Consider the following 26,827-nt stretch of genomic DNA (forward strand, 5'->3'; position numbering starts at 1 on the left):
TTCCTTCACAACAGCTCTACTCTTTTCGCGAAGAAGTATGAACGCTCTGACTTCAGTGGAGGCTGCATCACAGTAAATGCTGTACTGCCACTGCAGATGTCAGATTGACCATGCAGAGCCTTTAAGCCAATTTTTGCTTGCTCCGTTTGCAATCCGGAGACTCCGTACAGAGGGTTAGACGCAATTGCATAGCCTCTAGAGGTTTGTGGAGTCCAAATTGAACTTCGTACCGCATCACCGTGCACCTCCTAAATGTTGTAACAATGTGGAGGGCTCGCTCCGCATTGACATGATTGGTTGACGGTAGGTGCTGTATAAACACAAACTCATTTCCTTGACAACTTCCTTCATAGCAGCTCTGCTCCACGAAGTGCAAGAAGTATGAATGCCCTGACTTCTGCAAAGGCCATACACAGTAAACACTGTACAGCCACTGCAGAGCCTTTTAAAGGCGTTGCATAGTCAATCCGATGTCTGCATTGGCCATGCAGCCTTTTTGGGCATTCATACTTACTGTGCTTCGCTGAGCAGCTCAGAGCTGTTGTGAAGGAAGTTGTCAAGGAAATTAGTTTGTGTTTATACAGGACCTTCCATCAACCAATCATGTCAATGCGGAGCTATATGGCGCCCTCTTCATTGTTACAAAATTTGAGAGGCACATGGCGATGCGGTATGGAGCTCAATCTGGCCTCTGCTTGCCTCTTGAGGCTCCACAATTGCGTTACACCATCCATATGGTGCCTCTGACCACATTTTCGGATCAAACATAAATTGGCTCTTAGCATAGCCTCGGGAAGTAGGGGTGCTGAGGGTGCTGCAGCACCCCCTGAAAAATCGGAATAATTATAATTTAAAAATCATTGTATTTTTTTCCACAAAAGTTGTGCACTGGGCCTTTAATTGTCCTGTATTAGCTGACTGACATACGATATAGCAGAGCCAACGCAAGAAAAACCTTTCAATCCCCCCAGTCTGCCCCCCCAAAAAATCGCAGCGCCCTCACCAACTACTTACTGTCGCAATGGCTCTTAGGGACCAAGCCGAATTTCTTCAGCCTTCTGAGGTTGAAGAAGCGTTGTTGCTCCTTCGTTACAACGATGTCGGTGTGGAGGGGATCTTTTCATGTCCTCGGTGATGTGCACGCCGAACAGGAACATGAAGCGTTTGACCCTCTACTGCGGCCCCATCGATGTGGATGGGGCGTGCTCTCTCTGTTGTCTCTTGTAGTCCACGATCAGCTCCTTTGTTTTGTTGAGGGAGAGGTTTCATTTTGGTCTACACATCAGCCCTATATTAAAATTAAAACAAAGCTAAATTTCTAATTTAACTCCCAGGTTGACTTTATCTAGGATTAGGCTAAATTTAGAGAATAAAAAATGCATAAATCACGTGAAGATACTCCGGCGTTTGTAATTGTACTGCGATATGCCCACACTGCCGCTTTATATTTTGCAGTTTTACAGATAGGCCTACCGACCAATGTATTAACGATGGTCAAAACAGGCAACTAAACAGCGGTGTATTCATTACGGAAACCGTTTAAGAAAGGAAACAAACAGCAAAACGAGAGTTTCTATTTAACAATTTCAGGTAATTTCCTCACCGTTTGGTTCTGATTGTTTCCGTTTAAGAAACGTTTTGTTACAGAATCGGCGGAATGAATACACCCCTGTGCTCACCGGGGCGGTTCATACTGGGCTGGGCGTGGGCTCCAGCAGACTTGTCTTCATCCTCTCCCTCTTCGAAGCACATTGTTCGCTATGACTTAACCTCGCGTACAACATTGAACGAATGCTGTAAAAATTGGCCTGAAAAGTATCAGTTCTGGAATAATAACATATTTCTGTTGTCAGACATTCGTTGAGGAAACGGGCCACCATTGTATTTCTATTCTTGGAACACTCAGAAGCTACTGAGTTGAAACATTGTTTCCAGTAGACCAAGTCACGCTCCTGATTATTGGGTAGAGCTCTGCTTGTAAGTATTGCGTGCACGTTTTTCATCTATTACACACATGTAGGCTATTTGAACTGTCGCTCAATGTTATTTTGTGTGCTTTGTCCAGGGAACCCATACAGGGGACCAACAGTAGTGTTTACAGCTCGAGCTCGTTCACACGGCCACTGCTGCGGCGCACCTTTTTATTTTTTTATGACATTCACGCGTACATCAGGCTGAATCTCGTTGGCGAGCACAACATTGGGAGGTGTAGCCTAACGTTTTGCAAGACAAACTGCTATTCGCGTGATCATTGACCCAAACCATAGGCATATTGGTAGGCCTATTGAATCAGTTTGTGTATATTATTTCTCAAATATAGGAATTTAGTTCGTAGGCTAAATCCCCTGGTCAGCCCATAAACTTCACGGACAGGGGGTCATCTGCTGCTGGTATATAGGCTAAGCTAAACCAAGGAAGGCATACTAGAAAATGAACCCCCTGATATTTTCATTGGCATTGTCAAGACATTCAAGTATTAAACTGTTGCCATTTTGTATGGCCAGGCCATTCAATGAGCGCTCCAACAGCCGAGCTGCAATAGTGGCTGTAGCTTGTAGACCACACAGACAAGGGTGACGCCCCGTCTTGTAGGCTACACCGAATTGTAGCACTGCGGAAGTTGCAGTTAATTACTAGGCGGTTGATTAAGAACCCGATTCTACACTGATATGCTTGGTCAAGGATCAGGAATAGATTATTTTTGTAGTCTAGAGACAGCCGACTAGTATCGGCTCACCAGACCACAACGTCACAAGTTTGTCTATGTCGCATGCCTTACATTCGAAGCTGATGCTTGGAATAACATGCGATTTTGTTGTTGAGTAGCCTGAAGTTTAAAAAAAGAAAAGCATGGGAGGCCTGGTATTTCCGGTAGAATATCTCACATAAGGCTAATTCAACAGCATTGCTATTCTAGCTACCTATACCTACCACGGTGTAGCGACTCTCATTGCTCCTCAGTGGGCTATGACATCATACATGCGGTGTTGACCAAGAGACAGACCTATGACCCATGATGTAGCCTAAAAGCATGATATATTTTCAGTCTTTATATGCCTCCATTTCATTCATTGCAGGTCAGTTTCACCCATCGTCAGTCATTAGGTGTTTTCATAACTTCATCTATTTGTTTATGATGATGACCATGAATATTGGTAGTAGGTAATAATACAGAATAGACCAGTGCTTAGTAATACAGTAGACTATTATGAGTGTATGCAAAATGGCACAACATAAGTGAAGCATGATTCATGTCAACAATAGCCTGTGAGAGCAATACCGTTTTATACAAAAAGTAATCATGCTGATCAAGATCTCTACAGATTTACACTCAAGCTAGATATACCATTGATTTGGACACTTTTAGATTTAGAAAGGGTTCTATTCGCGTAAAGGGCATGATGGTGGTACACTTGATAATGGTTAGCTGAAGCTACATGAGGGACACAGCACTTCTCTAATTCTTGGGAAGAGTGGCTTTGTGTTGGGGATTGTTTACTAATAGTTGGTTTTCCAGTTGCTTTCTATTGTCATGGAGCTGAATAGAAATAGACTTTGTCCACTGATGGTCCTGGCTGTGTGTGTGTGTGTGTGTGTGTTGTCTGCAGGTCTCTTCTCAGCCTGTGTTCTTGGGGAGGACTATAGATCAGAGGATTCTGGGTGGGATCTTCCTTGTCCAGGAAGGCCTTTGTTTACGCAGCTCTCAAGATGCTCTTTGTTGGTGGGGGTTGTCTGATGAATCATCTCACCTGATCTCTCTCTCACACAAAAACACACTTATTTAGTCACCATGAAATGCTTAAATGTCACAAACCTGACAGTTAACGGTATATGTTTCTCATATTTCTTGATCAGTTATTTATTTTGGTTCTCATTTTATGTTGCATTGCAACTTAAGTGGGCCCTTCCCGCTGCACAGCTTACATGCCAGTGGCCCACAGTTGTCAGAGGCTATCAGGTTGGCAGTGTTTAGTGTGTACATCTGTCCTTTTCATCTCACCACCTGGCTCCATCACCTGATCCCTGGTTAACAACCTGAAAGGATGACCCAGTGGGAAAATGTCACATTTTGCTAAGAGGCTGTTTTGAGGCTAGGGCCCTCACCTCTTCTCTCCCTCTGCACACAGTGTCACTATTGGGGAGAGCAGAGGGAGCACTGCACTTCCACTCATTACCACCCGTCCTGCTTTCTGATAAGATGCTACATCTCGATTCCAAGTATCTTAATTAGTTGACAGACTGAACTGTTTTGTTCTGTGATCCTATTCATATGATGTGCGGGCTTCTGTCTTCACATTGTGTTCTGATGGATGAGCCATGGATGTAATGGGGTTAGTCCTGAAGGCCTCTGTATTTACCTCATCTTGTAAATGTATGGATTTTCTGATGCTGAATTGTGTCAAGGCTGGGCTACATTGTGTTGTAGCATTGCAGCTGAGTTTTGTGTAGTGGTGGTGCACTGTGGGGGGGGGGCCTTGGTCTAGGCTCCATGATGGTTTCTCAGTGTTCGATTGTGATCCGTCCCTAGAGAGGTTTCTTTTACCATCATCGCTCCATTAAAAATCTATCCCTGCAATGGGCTTGTGGCTCTGCCAATATGGATCCTTTAACCTATTAAGTGTTTTAGTTGAGAGTGTGGCGACGTAGGAGGTCCACTCTTCAGTTCTTCATCCTCGATAGAGGATGTGTGGGGCCGAGAGCGGGACACTTATTTGTGTGGAAAGGTGGTCTACCTTTCCTCAAAAGAGTGACAAAGAGTAGCATACTACTATCAACTCAATGCCGAATAAAATGCGTTGTGTTCTACCCCAAGGTACAGTATACAAAAAATTAGGAACACCTGCACTTTCCATGACTGACCAAGCAAAAGCTATGATCCCGTATTGATGTCACTTGTTAAATCCCTATAAATCAGTGTAGATGAAGGGGAGGAGACATGTTAAAGAAGGATTTTTTAATCCTTGAGGCAATTGAGACATGTATTGTGTATGTGTGCTATGGAGTGGGTGAATGGGCAATACAAAAGATTTAAGTGCCTTTGAACAGGGTATGGTAGTAGGTGCCAGGTGCACCGGTTTGAGTTTGCAAAGAACTGCAACGCTGCTGGGTTTTCCAGCCTGCGCCCTCAGTGAGATGTCATGTAAGATTATCCTCATGGTCCAGGCAGAGCTCTAGAGTTTCAAAAGGAACTGTTAATTTCCCCAGCTCGAGGTGGCCGTGAGCTATATATAACCCTACACATGTTCATGTACCACCCCTTGAGCAAAAGGGCACAGCCATACAGAGATTTAGTGGAGTAGGTCATCAGACAGGGCTGTGGCCGAAGACTGAGAGTGTTTAAGGCTTTTTAATATGCGTCACCATTTCAAAAGTGCTTACACAAGGGGTTGACTCCTCCATTCTTGACCTCTTATGTTAGAATTCTGCATCAATTCATTAATTTAAAAAAAATCCAGACTATATGTGTTTACTGTAGTGGTGGTGTTTTGGAGACTGTGTATGACTGCCGTAGCGGTGTGGTGTGTGCGCTTTAACCGTGTGTGTGCACTGTAACAGTGTTGGTGTGTGTGTACACTTAAGGGGCTAATTAAGACTGGTAGAGAGACTCAATGTGCTCTGGCCCTAATTACCAAACTGAAAGTCAGAAAGAGTGGAGAGGGTATGGCTGGCACTGGGCACTGCCACAAGGAGAACTCTGCTGTGTGTGTGCATCCCGTGTGATGGTGTCCTCCTTCGGTAGTAGCTAGACAAAACACCACAGGACTGATCCCTACAGACAACAAGTGGTCCTGGAGTCAGCAGACAGGGCTGCATCAAACATTCATCTGCCTATGTATGTCTGGATTATTAATCAGCCTCTGACAGTCTAGATTGTCAGTGAATGGCATGGCTATGTCTCCCCTCAACCATAGAGGAGTGTGTAAAAAGCTCCTCTTACCAATAACAATTCAAATCTGCCTAGACTGCCGCTATTGGAAGGAGATGTCATATGATGTGACTTGCATGTAATGGCACATTAGAGTTGAACTGTTATTTTCATGATAATTCAACCATCCATGATACGACGTGGAAACTATGTACTGTACTTGGTGGTGCTGTTTGAAGCTATTGTCTCAAAGCATTCCTTTCTGTTGAACTCTGACGCCTTTCACTTTCACTTCTTTGCCACAGAAACTAGTTTCCCTCCCTGGAATCCCAGGGGTTTTCTTTAAGACTGCTACTACTCTCTTCTGCCCTTGGCTTTGTCAGAGGAAAGAATCTCAGGAACCACATTGGTGTGATGTATGTCTATCTTCTGAGATGCACAGCATAAGTAAAAAGATGTCCTAGAAAGTGCCAATTGTAACTGTAAGATATTGATTGATGGGCAGCTGGTGGGGAGACTGGAGAGTCTGGCTACAGGGTCATTCAGCTAGATGGGCAGTGTAATGGGGGAGTAGGAACAGGTGAGGAGAGGGGGAGCACTAAGGGGCTGGGATGGTTTGGACGGGAGGAGGAGTAATCGTTACCGTCTCCCGGATTGGCCCACCTTGAGCTGGGCGATTTATATTGTGGATACCGGTTTGCAGGTATGGATCCAAATCCCGTCTTTAACAATATTTTGATACAGTGCTAAATTATAAGTTCTACAAATTGAACTACTTCACTGTCCGTTTTGTTCTAGTTTGGTTGAGTATAAAGCCATTGAAACCACTTAGAACTAATTTGTTGCCATTCAAGGGTCATGCTCTATATATTTAGAACTTTAATTATTCAGTAGGAGAAAATACCGCCATATTGTCAAAACATTTGAGAAATATTGTGATATCGCTTAGGCCCACCCTGTCCATTCTGTTGATTTGGTTGTGCCTCTCATTTCCTATGATGTTGTCCACCTTTATTCCAGGACACACAGCCCAGTAAGAATGATCTGCCTGCCACTAAATCTCCATTTGAAAAGACAACAACGACCTGTGTGCAAGAAGTCATCTCCCCTGTTTACTCAGAGGGATAGATCAAAGCTGCAGCTTTTCTCTCTGGGCCAGACCTCTTATCACTGTAGAATGTATCACTTATTTTTATTCTGTTACAGCCTTCTGCTGCAGAGATACCCTGGGCTACTGTAGTGTTATGTCCAGGCTCAGCCAAGAGACACCTCAAAACATGACCTCCACCTCAGCTGCTCTATTAGCTAGTATATGCCCAGTATCTGGCTATGTTAGAGCACAGTGTGTGCATAAACGAGAAGTGTGTTTATTTTTTACTGAATTAATTTACAGGGAAGAAGGAAGCTAAATGTTTGCCCACACGATTGAGAGGTTGTGGTAATCCCCTCCTGTTGTGTTAGAATTATAGCCATTGGGTTTTTCGCAAGCCTGTGAGTGTTGGCTCAGTTAGTAGAGCATGGTGTTTGCAATGCCAGGGTTGTGGGTTCAATTCCCACGGGGGACCAGTACGGGGATTTTTTTAATGAAATGTATGCATTCACTACTGTAAGTTGCTCTGGATAAGAGCGTCTGCTAAATGACTAAAATGTAAAAATGTTGACATTGGTGATGGTCTAGCCGATCTAGAGAGCTACCTGTTTTCATGAAACCCCTTGGCAGTCTGGTATAGAGCCTGTTGGAACAGCTGTGCAGGAGAAGCCCTGAGGGGTTTGGAGCAGTGTAGAACAGACCAGAGGGCAGTTGCTCTTTCAGCAAGCAAAAAGCCTTCCTTCAATCATTAACATCAGTGACCCAACAGTCCACTCATCAACAAGGCACTCTGGTCTCTCTTTCTCTCTCTCTCTCTCACACACACACACACAGAGGTGCATGACGTTCTATTAATACACTACCACATCAAGAGACAAATATAGGAGTTTACTTGGAGTGTTTCTGTTGCCTTTGACTCCCTGCCACTGCATTAGCCTTGTAAATGTGGTGTTTTTTTGATGGTGTGTATCCTGCTGTCATCAAACTGTCCAGAGTCCAGGTTGGTGTCACTAGTTACTCCTCTCGGAACACTGCAGCACCTGTGCAGGCATATTAGTGTGTGTGTGTGTGTGTGTGGACTGTACACACAGGGCGTGTGTGTACAGTTTTTTAGCACATTAAGGAGTAACAGGGCTTCATGGAGCTAAAACTGTAAAGGAGGACAGGAGGTTAGTGTAGGCTAGGGGATGCTGTGTTTGACTGTGTGAGGGAATACAAAAAGCACCTGACCTGTAAGGGATCATTTGCACTGAGCAAATTTCAGGTCCGCTAAGCGCACACTTGAACATTGTGACAGTCGCCAAGTAGGCTGCTGTGGCTATTTGATCATGATGTAGGTCTACCAGAGTTGCCTACCATAAACAATGGAGACTAATGCATCCCATAACATTTTAACACGGAAATAGCTGTTCTGTCAGTAGCAGCAAATGTGTGGTGTTCAATGTAAACCTATATTCCAGGAGACTTTTGGGGGAAAAAACATGCAGGGATTGATATTAACCGGTTTATCGACTTGTCCTTCAGACAAGGAGACATGGCCTTCCCTGTAGCTCAGTTGGTAGAGCATGGTGTTTGCAATGCCAGGGTTGTGGGTTCGATTCCCATGGGGGGCCAGCACAGAAAAAAAATGTATGAAATGTATGCATTCACTACTGTAAGTCGCTCTGGATAAGAGCGTCTGCTAAATGACTAAAATGTAAATGTAAAATGAGACGACTGAAAATGTTGTGGTGGTTGATGCAAGAAAACACTTTACAAAATAAAGTCATTATTATTTGCATACCATTATTAGAGAGAATCAGACAAGTTATGCTACCCTCTGCCTATTGGCTACTTAGCTTATTCAAGACCGTCTCAATGCAACACTGCCCCTTTAAGACAAAAAAAGCTTTTTACCGGACTCATTTTTCAAAGATGGTTAGAAATGCACACATTTTGTGCTCCTGTTGAAAGCAACAAATTGTTGACAAGAAAATGGCTAACTGGGCTAATAACTCACTAATTAGCAAACAATATGAACAAATGTGCACAGGTGGCTACATGCAGCTCTCACTTTGATATCAAAACAAGCGCATCTACTCACCGCTAATGCTTTAAATACAGTCCAGTTCAAAGTGAATGGCACAGATCCATATATGGCAATGGCAATTTGCAAATAGGCCTACTGCAGCTCTGATTGGTTATGGCGCACCGGTCTGTGTAGAGTACTGCCTGAGTCGTGCCCGTCAATACAATAGACTTCTACTCCGATGTGCTCTCTTGCACAGATAGTTTTGCATACTAAATCTTGTATAGTTCGTTTTCTTTTGCTATGTTACGTTGAAAGTGGCTAATATTTTGTTGATTCGAGCACAATTCCCACAGTAGAGTGAAATGTTGATAGTCTTAACTAAAGTGGAAAATTCTAAAAAGTTGAGTGAAGTTCATTCTCGTGCTTTTCTGCGTTGTCTGATATTTCTTCTGCGCAGCAGTCTGAGGGGAGCTGTGCATGTGCGCAGCTTAGAGGAATGTGTGTGTGGGTACAGTAGAAGATAAAGGGTAGGGCAGATCCATACACTGGGTTGCAGTGGGAGGAGGTGTGAGTTGGTTGGCTGTCCCATATCTTAAAAAGAAATCTCAGTCGAGCTATTGGACAAGGGAGGCTCTTCTATAAACCTGTCATGATAAATTACAGGGGCAAAGAATAGTCCTTCTTATTGAGGTCAGTTTACCCTTTCACTGACTCGTCATCACTGTATCATGTCCTGCCATAGAGAAGTGGTCATGAGAAGGATATGTAGGCTAACTGACTGATGGTAAGCTGCTGAGTATATACCACCAACATCGCCCTTATGACTCCTCGCTGCTGTTTGGCTCATGCCCTCTGGAATTTCACTGGCCAGCGTGTGTGCGTATGTATGGTTCGTGCAGCTTACTTGACAGTTGACACCCTGCCCCAGCCTGTCAGCCACGAGAGAGAGTACAGTGGCTGGACTTCAGCTGAGTGTCTCTTTTAGCCACGCAACACTACCCAGTTCACTGGGGTAGGGGGTTTTACCTTGTCAAATCAGAAGCCTACTGGTTGGCAACATTTACTGAGGCTGCACCTGTGACTCGTGCTGAGATCTTATGGGAAAATTACAAGTTGATAGCTTTCTGTTAGCTGTTTTTGTTTTAGGGCACTGATGTCCTATGAGTGAACCACTGTAGTCTGACACTGTTCTGTAGGTTTAGGTGACACACTAACTGTGTGTTGTGACACATGGAGCAATACCATCACCAGTATGTTCTCTGTGCCATCTAGGCTACATTCATATCGGATGAGCTTTTGGGATAACTTAGTGTCCATGGTTATCTCTGAATCTCTGACACGCTCCATTCTGCAATCTGTTGCAGTGAGAGACTGGATGTGTACATACCGTTCAACTCAACACCTCACTGTGTCAGGGTCTCAATACTGTTACATTGCTCCCTCCCTCTCCTTCATCTTCACTGATCGGTGATGTGATTGGATTGGATATGGTAGATTTCCACCAGAACAGGCTGAAGGATGCATTCTAAAGGATTCCCACAGACCGCCTGTGTTTTGAGTGACTCTTTCCAGTAATGTCAGATAAGTGATTTTTATTTTATTTACATTTAACCTTTATTTAGCTAGGCAAGTCCGTTAAGAACAAATTCTTATTTACAATGATGGCTTACCCGGCCACCCTATGGGACTCCCAATCACGGCCAGGTGTGATACAGTCGGGATGGGATGAGGAAAGGATGTGTTCTGGAAGAGAACAGGGCCTGGTCCAACTGGATCATATTCACTAGGAGATATGTAGGTAGGTAGGTACCTACCGTGTCCAATAACAAGCGCTTGTTTTTGTTGAAGAAACATTTTCCGTTGCAGAACGAATGAATACTGCCCGGGTTGTTTAATGAGAGCCCCTGATTTATGACAGGGTAGCCCTGTGTAATGGCTGCGCCGGACCCAACCACCGAGGGGGGTGATGAGGTACACCTGGGAGTCCTAAAACCCTCTGACTGACTGCACGGCTTCCCCTTCTCTGTCCTCTCCTCTAAACTCACTGACCCCAGTGGCTATCACTGCTGCAGTGCCACAAAGTACACTCAACACAGTGTGCAGATATCTATTTTCTATGGAACATATCAGAGAAATTATGGATGTTAGTTAGATTTTTTTGCATTCGTTGTCCATTTTAACGTTTGCCATTTATTTAATGCATCTAGAATTTGTATTTTATTAGGATCCCTATTAGCCGCTGAGAAAGAACCAGCAACTTTTACTGGGGTTCATTGACGTCACCAGATCCGGGCTTTCGGGGCTTTAACCCCAAATTATTTTCTCAGCCCGAGTCTTTTGCCCTGCTGGGATGCTGTAAAACAAACTAGGATACACTGCATTACACACTGCAATGAATACTCCAATCATGAGCCCTTGTCTGCCCTGTGTCATGTAAAAACTCTTTCCAGCGTGGAGTAGTTCCCAATCGTTCTGATTGTGACATCATGTTGTAAAATTTCTCAGTGTGAAAATGTTCCCAGTTCAATAATTGCACGTGCGTCTCTTTATGTGGATAGCTGAGCCCGTGTGGATGTTTCATGATTTTCAATCATGTTAGGCGCCTGTATTTGTACATATCTGCATATAATCCCCCCCACTCTACAGTTAAAACAAGCCTACTGCTAATGTGAGTTTACGCAGTTCCAACATAATCCAAGGGATGGCAGCCTAAAATCCCAATCCTGCTATATTGCAAATACCTAGAACATTATTTATGCAAAACATAAATTTGTGGTCTAGGCTGACACCCTTTGGATTATTTTGGAACTGCACAGTGCGCGCAGCATGACTAGCTACACAAACGGCACTCTAAGGAGACAAAGCCATTTTATGTATTGTAATTTGCACTGTATGTATTTGACCTAGATATTGTATGTATGAATATGTAGGCTGTGTGACATTTAAAATGTATGTAGTTCTGTCATTGAGCTGTTCTTGTCTATTAATGTTCTGTATTATGTAATGTTTCATATTTTGTGTGGACCCCAGCAGGGACGTCACAGAATCTCCGGGACTCAGCCCTGAAGTCCTGGGGCGAACTGGGGAAGGGGGGGAGTTTGATCCCCGCCGACCGAAATGAAGCGCCCGCACTCTTTGCATCACAGGCTAACCATGAACGTTTTGCAGAAACATAACAATGTTGCATATCTCACTGCTTTCTTCCATGCGCTGTGCTCTCCTGATGCCAAATAATCAACACTTAATATTAATTCAATGGGTTGTGGTCAGTAAACCCATTTTAATAGTATTTATAAAAATCTATTAGCAAGTACAAATTACAAGTGCATAACTATATGGTAATTTTCATGCCTCATGTTGATGTCGGTCACATTACTGCTAACTAATGTGTAGTAAGGTGTTTTATCTGGGTTTTTTTTTTATCTGTTTTTATTGCTATCTTGTCTTACATGGGATTGCAGAGTTCCATGTAGTCATGGCTCTATTTAATACTGTGTGTTTCCCAGCCTCTGTTCTGGACCTGAGGACTGTGAAGAGACCTCTGATTGCATGTCGATGAGTGTGCTAACTTTTTGAACAGACAGTTCAGTACCCTTAACACCTCGCACAAAGACGAATTTGAGATGCAGTCAATCTCTCCTCAACTTTGAGGCAGGAGAGATTGACATGCATGTCAAAGTGCAATACGTGCTGCGTTGTTACAGACCAACTGCAAAATACCTATGTCCCTCTTTGCCGCACATGACCACACAGCTGGGAAGTAGTCCAGGTGCGACAAAACTAAGTCCTGTAGGACATGTCTGGTCGACTGAGATGTGAAGAAGGCAGAGCAATGTCCTATCATGAACAGACCTCTTCCCATTTTAGCAACCATGGAGTCTATCATTTTTGACCATGACAGCTTGCTATCTAGGGTTGCACCCAGCAGTTTAGTCTCTTCAACTGGCTCAATCGCAACATTTATTCAAGAATCTAAAAAAATAAATGTAGCACCAGCCTATTGCTAGTTACCATTCTAAATCTTACTGGAGCTCTATGTTAAGGGTTTCAGTTATTTATTTTACTGTTGCAGCCGACGTGTATACTGTTGAGTCGTCAGCGTACATAGACGCCCAGGCTTTATTCAAGGTCAGTGGAAGGCCTTTAGTAAAAACAGAAAACAATAATGGCCCTAGCCAGCTGCCCTGTGGTACACTAGAACACTATTAAAATGTTCCTAATAAAACAAAAGTATTTGCAAGCAAAACTAGCCAAGATTACCGTTTGTACAACAACTGCATTCTCACGCATAATGCAACAGATGTCATCAGCACACGCAACAGATCAGTGTACAGTCGTGGCCAAAAGTTTTGAGAATGACACAAATATTAATTTCCACAAAGTTTGCTGTTTCAGTGTCTTTAGACATTTTTGTCAGATGTTACTATGGAATACTGAAGTATAATTACAAGCATTTCATAAGTGTCAAAGGCTTCTATTGACAATTACATGAAGTTGATGCAAAGAGTCAATATTTGCAGAGTTGACCCTTCTTTTTGAAGACCTCTGCAATCCACCCTGGCATGCTGTTAATTAACTTCTGGGCCACATCCTGACTGATGGCAGCCCATTCTTGCATAATCAATGCTTGGAATTTGTCAGAATTTGTGGGTTTGTGTTTGATCACAAGATCTCCATGGGATTAAGGTCTGGGGAGTTTCCTGGCCATGGACCCAAAATATCAATGTTTTGTTCCCCGAGCCACTTAGTTATCACTTTTGCCTTATGGCAAGGTGCTCCATCATGCTGGAAAAGGCATTGTCCGTCACCAAACTGTTCCTGCATGGTTGGGAGAAGTTGCTCTCGGAGGATGTGTTGGTACCATTCTTTATTCATGGCTGTGTTAGGCAAACTTGTGAGTGAGCCCACTCCCTTGGCTGAGAAGCAACCCCACACATGAATGGTCACAGGATGCTTTAATGTTGGCATGACACAGGACTGATAGTAGCGCTCACCTTGTCTTCTCCGGACAAGCTTTTTTCCGGATGCCCCAAACAATCGGAAAGGGGAATCATCAGAGAAAATGACTTTACCCCAGTACTCAGCAGTCCAATCCCTGTACCTTTTGCAGAATATCAGTCTGTCCCTGATGTTTTTCCTGGAGAGAATTGGCTTCTTTGCTGCCCTTCTTGACACCAGGCCATCCTCCAAAAGTCTTTGCAGTACTCCAGAGTGTTTTACAATCATTCTTTTATATAATTTTATCTTTGTTCCATAGTATAGTTTCTTCTTATTTTTGTTTAGTTACATGATTTCTCAATTTACTGTATGTTTACCAGTCCTCTATGTTGTCAGACTTATTTGCTATTCCCTTTTGCGTCATCCCTCTCAGCCATACAGTTTCAACTAATCATCTATCCATAGGTGAATTTGGCAGTTCTAATTGTCAGTTTCTTCTTCACTAACCAGAAGAAGCATCATACTCAACTGTCATTAAGGGCCTATTCAAATGCTCTGCTCACGTGCTACACACAGGCTTTCAGAGAAACAGCGCCTCTATGCTGTATAAAAAAAAAAACATGAGGCTTCCGATTTGTGAGGTAGGCATCAATGAGGAGCACTCGGTGTCAAACCTCTCCCTCTCTCTGTCTCCCTTTCTCTCGTGTTCTGTGGGAGTGGATTGGAACATTGAGTACCTTCAGCACATTTGTGACATTCCTCTAAGGGGGACTCAGACTCAGCCGCTCTACACACACATACACATCTCACCTCTGGGCAGAGGTGGTGGTAAACAGAATAGTGAGGTAGGGGTTCAGGGAAGCTAATGTCAAACAGAACACGTGCCAATGAATATACATCAAAGAACAGAAAACATGATCAAATGTATGAACCTTTCTCTTCCCTTTCCCCCTCCTATCTGCTGTTCTCTCCTCTGTCTCTCTCTTTCTCACAGCAGTGTGTGTGTGTGGGGAGCAGTGAGGATGACGGAGTACAAGTTGGTGGTGGTGGGGGCTGGAGGTGTGGGGAAGAGTGCACTCACCATCCAGCTCATCCAGAACCACTTTGTGGATGAATACGACCCCACCATAGAGGTATGTACTGTGATTTTAATTTTTAATTTTTAAATTTAACTAGGCAAGTCAGTTGAGAACAATGATAGCCTACCCTGGCCAAACCCGGACGACGCTGGGCCAATTTTGTGCCGCCCTATGGGACCCAATCTCGGCATGTTGTGATACACCCTGGAATCGAACCAGGGTCTGTAGTAGGGATGCACCGACATTACATTTTTGCCCGATACGATATCCAATATTTTCCTTGCCAAAAAACCCGATACCAGTAACCGATATTTCAAAGTTTTGTGGCTTTTTAAGCATTATAGTACAGTTAAATTGTTGAAACACACACACACACACACACACACACACACACACACACACAGACCAAAAAATTATTTTGTTGGCATTTACATATGTCCCCATTACCAGTAAAACATCATCAAAACCTATTTCTTTCACTTACTGTGCTGTTTCGTTGTTCATTTGTTCAGTCGTTTCATTCTCAACCAGGAGTTCATCATACATGTCAAGCAGTGAAGTTGTCTGTCTGTGGCCTCTCTTCCTCGGTGCACACTGTCACTGTGTCCATTTCCATCTTGTCCAACTGTGTCTGTAACATTTCACGTAAACCCCGTTTCTTGTCTGCATCGAAGTAGCGGTCCTTGTACCCACCGACTCGCTTGTTCACAGCCTCAAGTAGAGTACTTTTGCAAGTTTTAACTGCCGACACAGACTGTGGGGTTTTGTTGAGCAGACGTTTCAATGCCATGACAGAGGGTATCACGTCTGCGGCAGACGCAGTTGATTAGCTTTTTTCTTGAGTCAGTTGTTCAAATGGCGCTAGGAGTGTGTCCACGACAGAGAACAGTTGATTGTCAAGGGCAATGAATTCCATTTTCTTGGTGTTAATGGATTTCGCCTTTGAGTTGTCTCTGAAATGTTCTTACTCTTTCAAATGACTGCTCGACTTGAACTTGTTTAGTTGTTGGGAGTGTGCGCTTAGTTTTTTTTCTGCTTTTGTTCTAAGTAGTCGCTGAATGTCTGGGGGTGATGCACTTTTAAATGAGTAATTAGGTTTGTGGTATTGAAAGATTTCACGTTTTCCCCTCAGGTAATAATAGCAGCACTAACGTTGCATATGGCCTTTTTTGTTATCTTCCTTTGAAACTTCAAAATAGATCCACACAGCAGACATGGGCTAGGTTAGGAATGCTGTGTTGCACGTGTACCTCTGTATTTGTCGTGCCATCATTACGTTATATAGGTATGCACATCAGCTTTGACATCGGTTTTGCACATCGGCATTAACCTGTTGAGGACAGACGTTCGCTTAGCGGAACCCCGTTCCGCCTGTGGAACCCCTAGCCAACAGCCAATGGCATCGCACGGCGCGAAATACAAAACCAACTAAAATACCACAATTCAATTTTTTCAAACAATCAACTATTTTACACCATTTTAAAGATAAGACTAATGGTTAATCTAACCACATTGTCCGATTTTCAAAAAGGCTTTACAGCGAAAGCAAAACATTAGATTGTTAGGAGAGTACATAGACACAAATAATCACACAGCCATTTTCCAAGCAAGCATATGTCACATAAACCCAAACCACAGCTAAATGCAGCACTAACCTTTGACGATCTTCATCAGATGACACTCCTAGGACATTGTTATACAATACATGCATGTTTTGTTCAATCAAGTTCATATTTATATAAAAAAACAGCTTTTTACATTAGCATGTGATGTTCAGAACTAGCATACCCACCAAAAACATCCGGTGAATTGACTAAATTACTCATGATAAACGTTCACAAAATACATCATTATTTTAAGAATTATAGATACAGAACTCCTTTATGCAATCGCTATGTCCGATTTTAAAATAGCTTTTCGGCTAAAGCACATTTTGCAATATTCTGGGTACATAGCTCGGCCATCACAGGCTAGCTAATTTGACACCCACCAAGTTTGGGGCTCACTAAACTCAGAATTACTATTAGAAAAATGGGATTACCTTTGCTGTTCTGTCAGAATGCCCTCCCAGGACTTCTACTTCAACAACAAATGTTGTCTTTGTTCCAAATAATCCATAGTTATATCCAAATACCGCCGTTTTGTTCGTGCGTTCAGCTCACTATCCGAAGGGTGACGCGCGAGCGCATTTCGTGATGACAAATTTCAAAATATTCCATTACCGTACTTAGAAGCATGTCAAACGCTGTTTAAAATCAATTTTTATGCTATTTTTCTTGTAAAATAGCAATAATATTCCAACCGTGCAACGTTGTATTCATTCAAAGGCTGAAAGAAAAAAATGGAGAAGTCTCGTGAATGTGCATCTCTAGTCTCACTGTCCCCAGGCTGACCACTCACAAACAGAGCTGCTGTACTTTGCCCAGAGACAGCAGACACCCCATTCCACTTTCTGGCGGCTTTAGAGAGCCAATGGAAGCCTTAGAAAGTGTCACGTTACAGCACAGATGCTGTAATGTCGATAGAGATGCAACAGAAAGACAACAAATTGTCAGACAGGGCACTTCCTGTATGGAATCTTCTCAGGTTTTGGCCTGCCATATGAGTTCTGTTATACTCACAGACACCATTCAACAGTTTTAGAAACTTTAGTGTTTTCTATCCAAATCTACTAATTATATGCATATTCTAGTTTCTGGGCAGGAGTAGTAACCAGATTTAAATCGGGTACGTTTTTTATCCGGCTGTGAAAATACTGCCCCCTATCCCGAAGAAGTTAAACTAGAAATCGGGCGATGTTGGCATTTTTAGTTAATATTGTCCGATTCCGATATACTTACCGATTTATAGCGTGCATACCTAGTCTGTAGTGAGGCTACTAGCACTGAGATGCAGTGCCTTAGACCACTGCGCCTCTCGGGAGCCCAAATGTGTGCGCGTTTCCAGAGCTTCTGTCCACAGCTGTAGCTGATCACTGTGGTTAATGTCATGCGGATATGGCCCCTCCCCTGGTCTGTAGTGAACGGAGTAGAGTAGGTTAGTGTGACTACTGGCTCACTGGAGAGACCACTTAACTACCAGATTTCATTACTAAACAGGCTACTCATTATCAATTAAATTCTCCAAATGGCAGATTTTTTAAAAATTTTATTATTTTTTAAACATTTTTACTACACCGCTACTCCTAATTTAGTTCCTCTCAGTTCACTATGAGATTTTTAGAGACTGAGAGGGAACAAGAGGGAGTCTGCTTTCTCTTCTCTCCCTCTCTCTTTGTCACCACGCCTGCCTCTGGCCAGACAATGTCCTTTTTGTGTGTGCATTCCTGGCCCCTATGCACTAGCACACAAAGACCCTGCACCCTGTGTCTGTGTGTTGGGACGCTAAACCTTGGCCCTGCAACTCTGCCCCTTTTGATACCACTACCTCTTCTCTGTCCAGTCACACAGCATGGCCAGTCACACAGCATGGCCAGTCACACAGCACATGTGTGCCTGTGTGTGAGAGACTATCAATCAGGTCCCAGATCCAGACTCATGCTTTAAGCCTAGTCAAGAGACTTGTAAAATGGTTAGTTAGTATATTGAACACGCATCAATGGATTTCAGCTTATACTTCATTAGCGCATTCATTACAGATTGTAGGGTGTTCACCCATAAAAGGATTAATTCATTCAAGGTTTATACAAATGTGTCCATTCCATAGAGAATTCAGAAACTAAATAATCCAAAACCCATGTCTACCATATATGGTTTCAAACGTTACAGAAGATTTACTCTGAGAATTGAGCATGTTTAGAGTGAATTTAATGTCATCACTGGAAGGATCATGAAGTGCTGACTGCTCAATAGCACTCTAACATGCTGACCAGACCGCACACGCGCAAGTTGATTTTGTCCCCCCACACCAGACATAGTCAGGACACAGGTTGAAATATCGAAACGAACTCTGAACCAATTAAATTAACTTGGGGACAGGTCGAAAAGCATTAAACATGTATGGCAATTTAGCTAGCTAGCTTGCTGTTGCTAGCTAGCGTGCTGTCTAAATTGGATATAAACATTGGGTTGTTATTTTACTTGAAATGCACAAGGTCTTCAACTCTGACAATTAATCTACAGATTAAAGGGTAAACCAACTGTTTCTAGTGATCTCTCCTCCTTCAGGCTGCTTCTTCTTTGGACTTTATATGGTGCATTACCACCACCAACTAGACTGTGGACATCAGTTAATCTTTCATTCACCCACGTGGGTATATGCTCCAAAAAAATCAATGAGGTGATGGCACGTGGGTATATGCCAATGAGGAGATGGGAGAGGCATGACTTGTTGTGCATCACAAATAGAAGCAAGTTCTATTTTAGATCCTGGCTACGCAGTGCAATGATTGAATAACGTGTAAAAAAACGAATAATAACCTACGCTGGCGCATGCGACCCGAGCGGTGTGGCCAGCATGTAACTTCAACTGACAAGCTAACTAGTGGCTGCAGGTTCGCGCGTGAAAACATGGGCTTTTTCTAAATGAAATCCGCTGAATAAAAAACTAAATGAGGACTACATATATATTTATTTTTCAATACTAAGAGGCTGAATTTCAGTATCCACCCTCCGCGAAGACAATCGTTTCCTGTTTTTGTCTCTCCCTTTAAATTGCCATTGAAACAACCCCTCTCAACGTAGTATATAGGCAATGAAAGCCAAGAATCTGGAGGTGAAAATGACAAGGATATCAAGTTGATTTTGATTGGTCCAACCAGTGGCAACACCTCCAAATGGTACCACCTCACAATGCCAAATATGGAAGAGATACAACCAAGAGCGGCACAGTCTAAACTAGCAACGGTCACAACAAATTAACGTTCTTATTTCATCAACACGGTCAAGTACAAGTATATTAGGTTTATAATATTGTAGAGAACAGTCTAATGATTTAGTTCTGTGTAATTTAAAATGACATTGGGCAAAGTAAAATGTGTTTTGACATTCATTTCAAAGCATCCTCTTGAATTGCCCCGTTTTTCTCTACATTGTACAGCAGTGAGTGAATGCCCTACAGATGATTTGTATGTTAATTTAGTACACCAGGGGTTGAGTTTGTTAAATTGGTCCACAGCCACAGTTCCCTTTAACTTACACACATCCTTACACACCAAACCTATTTTTGTAAATCCTTAAGCAGGAGTGAACAAGTGCACACTTGGGTAGAGAATCAGTCGGCAGTCTGTCTGTAGCAGTGTAACTGGAGGATGTCCCCCCCCCCCTTCAGGACTCATACAGGAAGCAGGTGGTGATTGACGGGGAGACATGTCTGCTGGACATCCTGGACACTGCAGGTCAGGAGGAGTACAGCGCCATGAGGGACCAGTACATGAGGACAGGGGAGGGCTTCCTCTGTGTCTTCGCCATCAACAACACCAAGTCCTTCGAGGACATCCACCAGTACAGGTGTGTGTGTGTGTGTCTGACCGGCCAGGGGGTTGTATGTGACGGTGGGGGGGTCATGGCTGTCTTGTGTGAAAGCTCTCTGCAGCAGCTAGCTGGGTGACGTCATGCCTTAGCATTTAACACAGCTATAGAAAGCTTATTAGCCTTCCGCCTTGGAGTGATTACAGCACGCTGCCAATGAAATCGATTCTGACTCAATTAGACCAGAGGCGAGTGGAGCAGAGGAGGCACACTCCCAATGACATGGAGGGAGGAGAGTAGAGCAGAGGAGAAACACTCCCAATGACATGGAGGGAGGAGAGTAGAGTAGAGCAGAGGAGAAACACTCCCAATGACATGGAGGGAGGAGAGTAGAGCAGAGGAGAAACACTCCCAATGACATGGAGGGAGGAATTCCAGACGGAGATGATGGTAATCTATTCTCTCTCCACTCCGTCTCTCTCCACTCCCCGTCTCTCTTCATCTCTCCACTAGGCTTGTATTGGGTATTACTGCTAGGTGGTGAAGGTGAATTGAGGGGTTGATGTATAGATCTGACCCAGTCCATTTGGTCCTGTCACGCAGTCATCTGACTGGCTCCTTGCTTAAGTGATTAGCTCATTCTGTTCGCTGCCTTCCCATCCATCTCCTCATATACACAGCCATAGACATTGGGCATGCGCGTGCCAGGCACGACAACCTGGAACGCCACCGCTAGAAATCATCCATCCGGTTAGCTGTCCTGCTTGAGACTGTGCTGAGCTCCAAACAGATCTGACCCACTCCCCTCACACGCTCACACTCCCCTGGCCTGCTGGCTAGATGGATGCTGGAGAGATGAGATAATGCAGTTTGCTGCCCCATCCCTCCTCCAGCAGTGCAGCACAGCCATTAGTGTCTGACTGTGGCGTTGTTTATGGAGAGGGAGGTAGGATCCTAATACAGAAGGGTGAAATGACCCACGGACACTCCGTTCCTTCATTGGGAATTGATCGTGGCAACACTACAAAATGCATTAGTTGTGGTATGATGGTGTAACAGGTGGATATGTGCAGAGCAAGCTTATTATAGTTTTTATTTATATTCGTTTTCCGATTTGTTATTTGAAATTCATTTGGGTTTCCATTCGTTTTCAGACCTGATTTGCTAGTTTTTATTTAGTTGTATAGCAATATTTCTATTTTGTTTTACTGTTGGGGACAGAAAGCATGTGAGGGAGGCTAGGAACCATTTGTGCTGTATAGTTTTTTTGGGATGTCACTTCTTGCAGCTGAGGTAATGGGTCAGGCTATAGGTTAGGTTTCATTTATAAATTAAACCATCTCAATGTGACTTGGATTTAAAAGGAATAGCACTGAGACCTGTGCAAAAAATATGGTGGAAAGAAATTCTCTTGTCCGGGTTTACACCAATCCAATGCTTTTTAACTTTATTGTACAAGAATCAAGCTAGATACCTAGCCAATTTTTCCATTTAGCTAGTGATGGTGATGCACAAACTAGGCCTATTTGAAACATCACCCACCTCCTGGCTGCATTTACCCGCCACATTCAGTATCTTGAAAGCCCCCTCCAAAGGCTTGAAAATCCCTTTTTGTTTTTTCATTCATGATGGTTTTTATTTTAGCTAGTTTTGGTGTCAAAGATAATAGTTTCAGTAGTTTTTTAGTTTTTCAAACGTGTTTGTTTAATTATTTTATTTCAGTTTACTCAATCGTTTGTTCGTGATTCATTTCAATTTACTATAATAAACTTGGTGTAGTGGAGGGTAAACACCATTTGTGGAAAAATTCATTAACTATAGTGAGCGTAACTTTTTTTTCACAGCGATCAGTTTACCCACCTATTTTCACCACCACATCACTGGATATGTGTACAAGCAGTTACATAGTGTTTTCATAGCTGCAAGTGCTTCTGACTCTACTACAGTTATTCTAAATGGTAGTTTAGGTCCTCATATTTGAAGAAACGGGTTAAACCAAGCAGGGAACTGACCAGTGTCTTTCTGTCCTCCTGTAGGGAACAGATCAAGCGTGTGAAAGACTCTGATGACGTGCCCATGGTCCTGGTGGGTAATAAATGTGACCTCCCATCGCGTACCGTGGACACGCGGCAAGCACAGGAACTGGCCCGCAGCTACGGAATTCCCTACATCGAGACCTCTGCCAAGACACGACAGGTACTCTTACACACACACACACAGAGACACACAGAGACAGACAGAGAAACACACACACACACACACAAGAAGAGCAGTGAGTGTCCCTCAGTGCGATATGTGTGCGGTGCTGGGAACATTTTCTACAAATACACAGAAGTTATATTGTTGATGGCCATCAAGTTTATGAACTTGTAAATATGTAATGCCCACCTTTTTGCAGATTGTTCTGACTATGTGTTTGGTTTATTTGCAGGGGGTAGAGGACGCCTTCTACACATTAGTGAGAGAGATCAGGCAGCACAAGCTGAGGAAGCTCAACCCTCCGGACGAGAGTGGACAGGACTGCATGAGCTGCCGCTGTGTGGTGTCGTGATGGAGGTCGTTCAGAAACTCAGCCCATTATCAACTTTATCCCAAGCATAATCAACATCATCGTTCACAGCAAAGAGGCACTGAATCCTTACACAATGTCTTAATAATTTCTACTTCTCTCTCACAGGTTACCAGTTCGGGGTGAGGAGTGGACCTAGTGGCAGAATGGACTTAAAGAATGATGGTGGAGGATGAAACAACAACAAACTGAAGAGTACAGTCTAAGAAAAGCAGATGCACCACCAGGCTGACTGTACCATAGACATTGGGGAGAGGGGGATCTTGCCCCTGCCATGCCATGCTAGACTAGGCTGTCTGTCCCCTCTTTGAGTCCATGTCTGCCAGAGCAACACCACTAATGACTGTTTCTCACCAGTGTGATCATGCTGGGCAGCTCCAATGAGTTCCTGCTAAGTTATTGTTTTACAGTCTCAACACTGGTCTTAAAGGGAGGTGTCACCAATCCCTGGTGAGTCCCCTTCACCAACACCTCAAAACCCTGATTTTTACATTTGACCCCCCTGAAAAGACTGGACAGTAGTAGCCTAAATCCCCATCCCTAATTTAACCTCCCCCAGCCTCCTTGTTCCTCTCTAGAGGGGCTCTGCAGTAACCTCATTATTACGGATACAAGTATGGGGACGGAGCATGACAAAAGACACGCCAGATATGATTATTTTTTATTTTTTTTACTGTTAGTCTAGCTGTCAAACCTAACTTTCTTTTTTTCTGAAAACACTTTTTGAAAGTGACTTTTTTTTATGGAAGGTTTTGAAGGTGATCACACTGGGCACTGTAAAGTAAGCCAGGATCTTTATTTCGTGTGATGGGCTGTTGCTATTTTAAGACCTGTCACCGTGAGGAAGTCCTTATTCGGGCCCTTACGTGGGCATGGCTGTGGATCAGACCGATGGATGGACTCATTTTCCCAGAGTGCCATTGCCTTCCCCCACAAACGTGTGTGCGTGCACATGTCGGTGTGCTAAAGAGTTCTCTTTGTGGAGTAATATAGTACTAGATATTGTAGGTTCTGGTGCAATAGGAATGTTTACTGTCTGACTAGGTTTAAGAATTGGGAATAAACCATCTCTCTCTCATCCCTATTTATTATTTGCTTGTATTTCTTGGGTGGAGAAGGGTGGGGTACATCAGTGATGTTTTACTTGCTGTTGCCTTCAAGGTTTGGCTGAATGATAGTTGGAAGGATGGGAGACGAACGTCATTCCTTGGTCCATGCAGTGCCATTATTTACCATGGGATGGTTATGCAGTGAAAGATTCTTATTGCACAGGCTTTCAGGGAAGTGGAACAAAATACCCTTTGAGATTGTGCTATTTTAAGACACTGGTGGCATTCATTTCTTTCCTATTCCTTTGCTTAGACAACTGTATGTTGTTTAGTATAGTTTAACATTTCTAGATTGCAAGTATCGGTCCTCACTGTGTTTAAGGCTCAGGAAACAGGAATGTCTAGACATGTCTCGCTTTTGTATCTTATGTTCCAGGATGAAATCTGTGAAATTGAAATTCTAATGCACAAGAGCTGCCTTAAATGACTGGTAATATGTGGGATAAAACTGTTTTGGCCTCATAAAATAACCTTCTCTCTCATTCTACTCGCTACTGCCTCCTCAGCTGGACCTTTGGTTCCCTGAGAAGATCATTTGATTCAAGCTAGTCGTGTACGAGCCAACTTAATTTGCAAGAAAAGTCAGCGGAAAACGTTCTTCATTTTAGGGGTTCTCTTGTGATATTTCTCAATATTACATTTGAGTCATTTAGCAGACGCTCTTATCCAGATATGTCTAGATATTGAATGGTGTAGGTAGACCTACTAGCTTTTGTGCTCTCTACAACACTAACCGCAGCATAGGGCTGCCAATACAATAGAACACTGCTTGGTCCTGTTTAACTTGCCTTATTATTTGTTAGCTAGTACTTCATGCCTTAGAGTAGTACGTTTGCCTGAAGCAGGTGTTTCTGTGGTGGTCTGTCTGCTTTCCTCTGTGGATAACTGTTGTGAATGACTGGTGGCGATTGGAGATTTGCTCCTTCTGGGATTTGTTTATCTTTCCCTTGACTAACAGACATGAGGAAAAACAAACTCTGAAACAGTCCAACCAGATGAGATTCTGTACAGCGTGCCCTGTCTGATTAGCTAATGGTTTTTGTGTGTGTTAGTCCAAACTAAGATTGTTTAATTATGGCAATCTGAATTCAATAAGTGGTTGTTTTTTTTTTTACCGCGTAAGAGCCGCTGGCTTTTTATTTCCCCCTCCTGTTTTTTAAGGTACGTACCCCCACAGTTCAGCCACAGTGACCCATATACTGTAGTACATTGTGATGCCTCATTAGACTTCAGTCAAAGCCAACTCCTTGACCTCTTGTCTAGAAGATAGGCCTTAACATTGGAAAATAATCACTTTATTCTGTCGCTAGAAATGCTTAATTTCAGACTTTTTGCTGCTATCATACATGTGAGTGGTGTTTCTTAGTATACGTACAGTACGTGCTCTTGTATGTGGTTTTCCAGGAGCTGCCCCCTCCAACAAACACTCTTCTGAATTACCCCCATCTTGCCTGAACACAATTATACCAGTTGGCATGTAAGAGATTTTTTTGACCTGCTCCCTCCACCATGAGGGCCCTGCAGTCAGACAATACTCCCCAAGATCATCTCACCTTTCCTGGGTTGCTACCCTTCATATGTTGGACCCAGGGGATGAAGGGGTCTGTTGATGAAGACGCTGCACACAGGCTTGACCATTACCTCTGACAACAGCCACTATATCTCTTCTGGCTCTGTCTGGGTGGAACACCTCTACTGTGTTGTGTGGACCACAGATTATATTCTGGAGCTCTGAGGGATTCAGGGACGGTGTTGATCTTCTCTGTGTTTTATTCTCAATTTATTGTTGATGATTTTGGGGTCTTAACTGTGATGAAAAAAAACGTGTTTTTAACAAAATATTATTTGTGTTGTATTAGTATAGGGCACTCCATAACCATAAAGTAAAGATACTCTGTACCTTGAAAAATAAATAGCCAATCTTAAACAAATGTAGATCTTTGTCCCCATAGTGATCTACTGTGTAATGTTAAACAAGTTACATGGCAGGTCTGATTTGTTTATCAAGTGGACCTCTGGTGTTAGATGTGAACTGTACAGTTGTCTGAACTATAGTTGGCTGTTATATTCTACATCTCACACAATGTCCCTTGTCTGTCTATACTCTGTGCTTTGACTGACTGGCAGTTATGGGCACACATCTAAAGGTAAATGCTTAGAAACTGGACATCAGTTGTCATTGCGGAATACAAGACCAGCAGGCCATCGGTAATCATGTCTGGAGGGGAGACTTTTGGGGACAAAAACATGGACATTGGGGGGTTTTGCCCAAGGACTGAAACCAAAAAGGGCTTGCTTCTCCCTTGTAAAACTATAGTGTGAACATGTGAGAGAGGATGTGGGTTTGGAAGTTTGATTGTGAAAATATCAACTGTTTTAACTATTTAAGATGTATTTACTCTTTAACAAAATGGCAAATGTGCAGCAGGGCAGGAATAAAGATGTCAAGATGAACTCATTCACCTGACTGACTGCAGTTATTTCAGCTACCATCTCCCTCCTCAGTCCAGCCCCTCCAGGCTAAAATATGAATGAATAGTAACAACCCTACATATTTGTTTTTAGTACAAACACTGAATTTGTTTGTGTGAATTTTACAAGATTCATTAGAGCAGTTAATTGAACATTTAATCCTTTTGTAACTATTTATCCAGATAAGTGAGAATGTTTAGTCTTCAGAGCAGATGCAAATCACAGTAACAAACTGAATTGATAGCAAAGTTAATATTTAAAATGCACAAACATTTACTACACCAT

At 43.1% G+C, this 26,827-nt stretch overlaps 1 protein-coding gene across 3 annotated transcripts; it reads left to right on the forward strand.

The window, feature by feature from the left end:
* Positions 1 to 1,676: 1,676 nt before the first annotated feature.
* LOC123728116 (GTPase HRas) lies at positions 1,677 to 26,528 on the forward strand. Of its 3 annotated transcripts, none has more exons than XM_045698706.1 (6): positions 1,677 to 1,977; positions 14,900 to 15,038; positions 20,253 to 20,431; positions 22,429 to 22,588; positions 22,824 to 22,948; positions 23,070 to 26,528. In XM_045698706.1, the coding sequence occupies exons 2-5, from the start codon at positions 14,928 to 14,930 to the stop codon at positions 22,941 to 22,943; spliced, it is 570 nt and encodes a 189-aa protein (XP_045554662.1). In that variant the 5' UTR covers positions 1,677 to 1,977; positions 14,900 to 14,927; the 3' UTR covers positions 22,944 to 22,948; positions 23,070 to 26,528. The 3 variants fall into 3 exon arrangements, with proteins under 3 accessions (XP_045554662.1, XP_045554663.1, XP_045554661.1); XM_045698707.1 differs by having other exon boundaries at positions 1,693 to 1,977; positions 14,903 to 15,038; XM_045698705.1 differs by lacking the exon at positions 1,677 to 1,977 and adding an exon at positions 7,779 to 7,956.
* The last annotated feature ends 299 nt before the right edge of the window (positions 26,529 to 26,827 follow it).

Source organism: Salmo salar, chromosome ssa17 (assembly GCF_905237065.1).
Source record: "Salmo salar chromosome ssa17, Ssal_v3.1, whole genome shotgun sequence".
Lineage (NCBI taxonomy): Eukaryota > Metazoa > Chordata > Actinopteri > Salmoniformes > Salmonidae > Salmo > Salmo salar.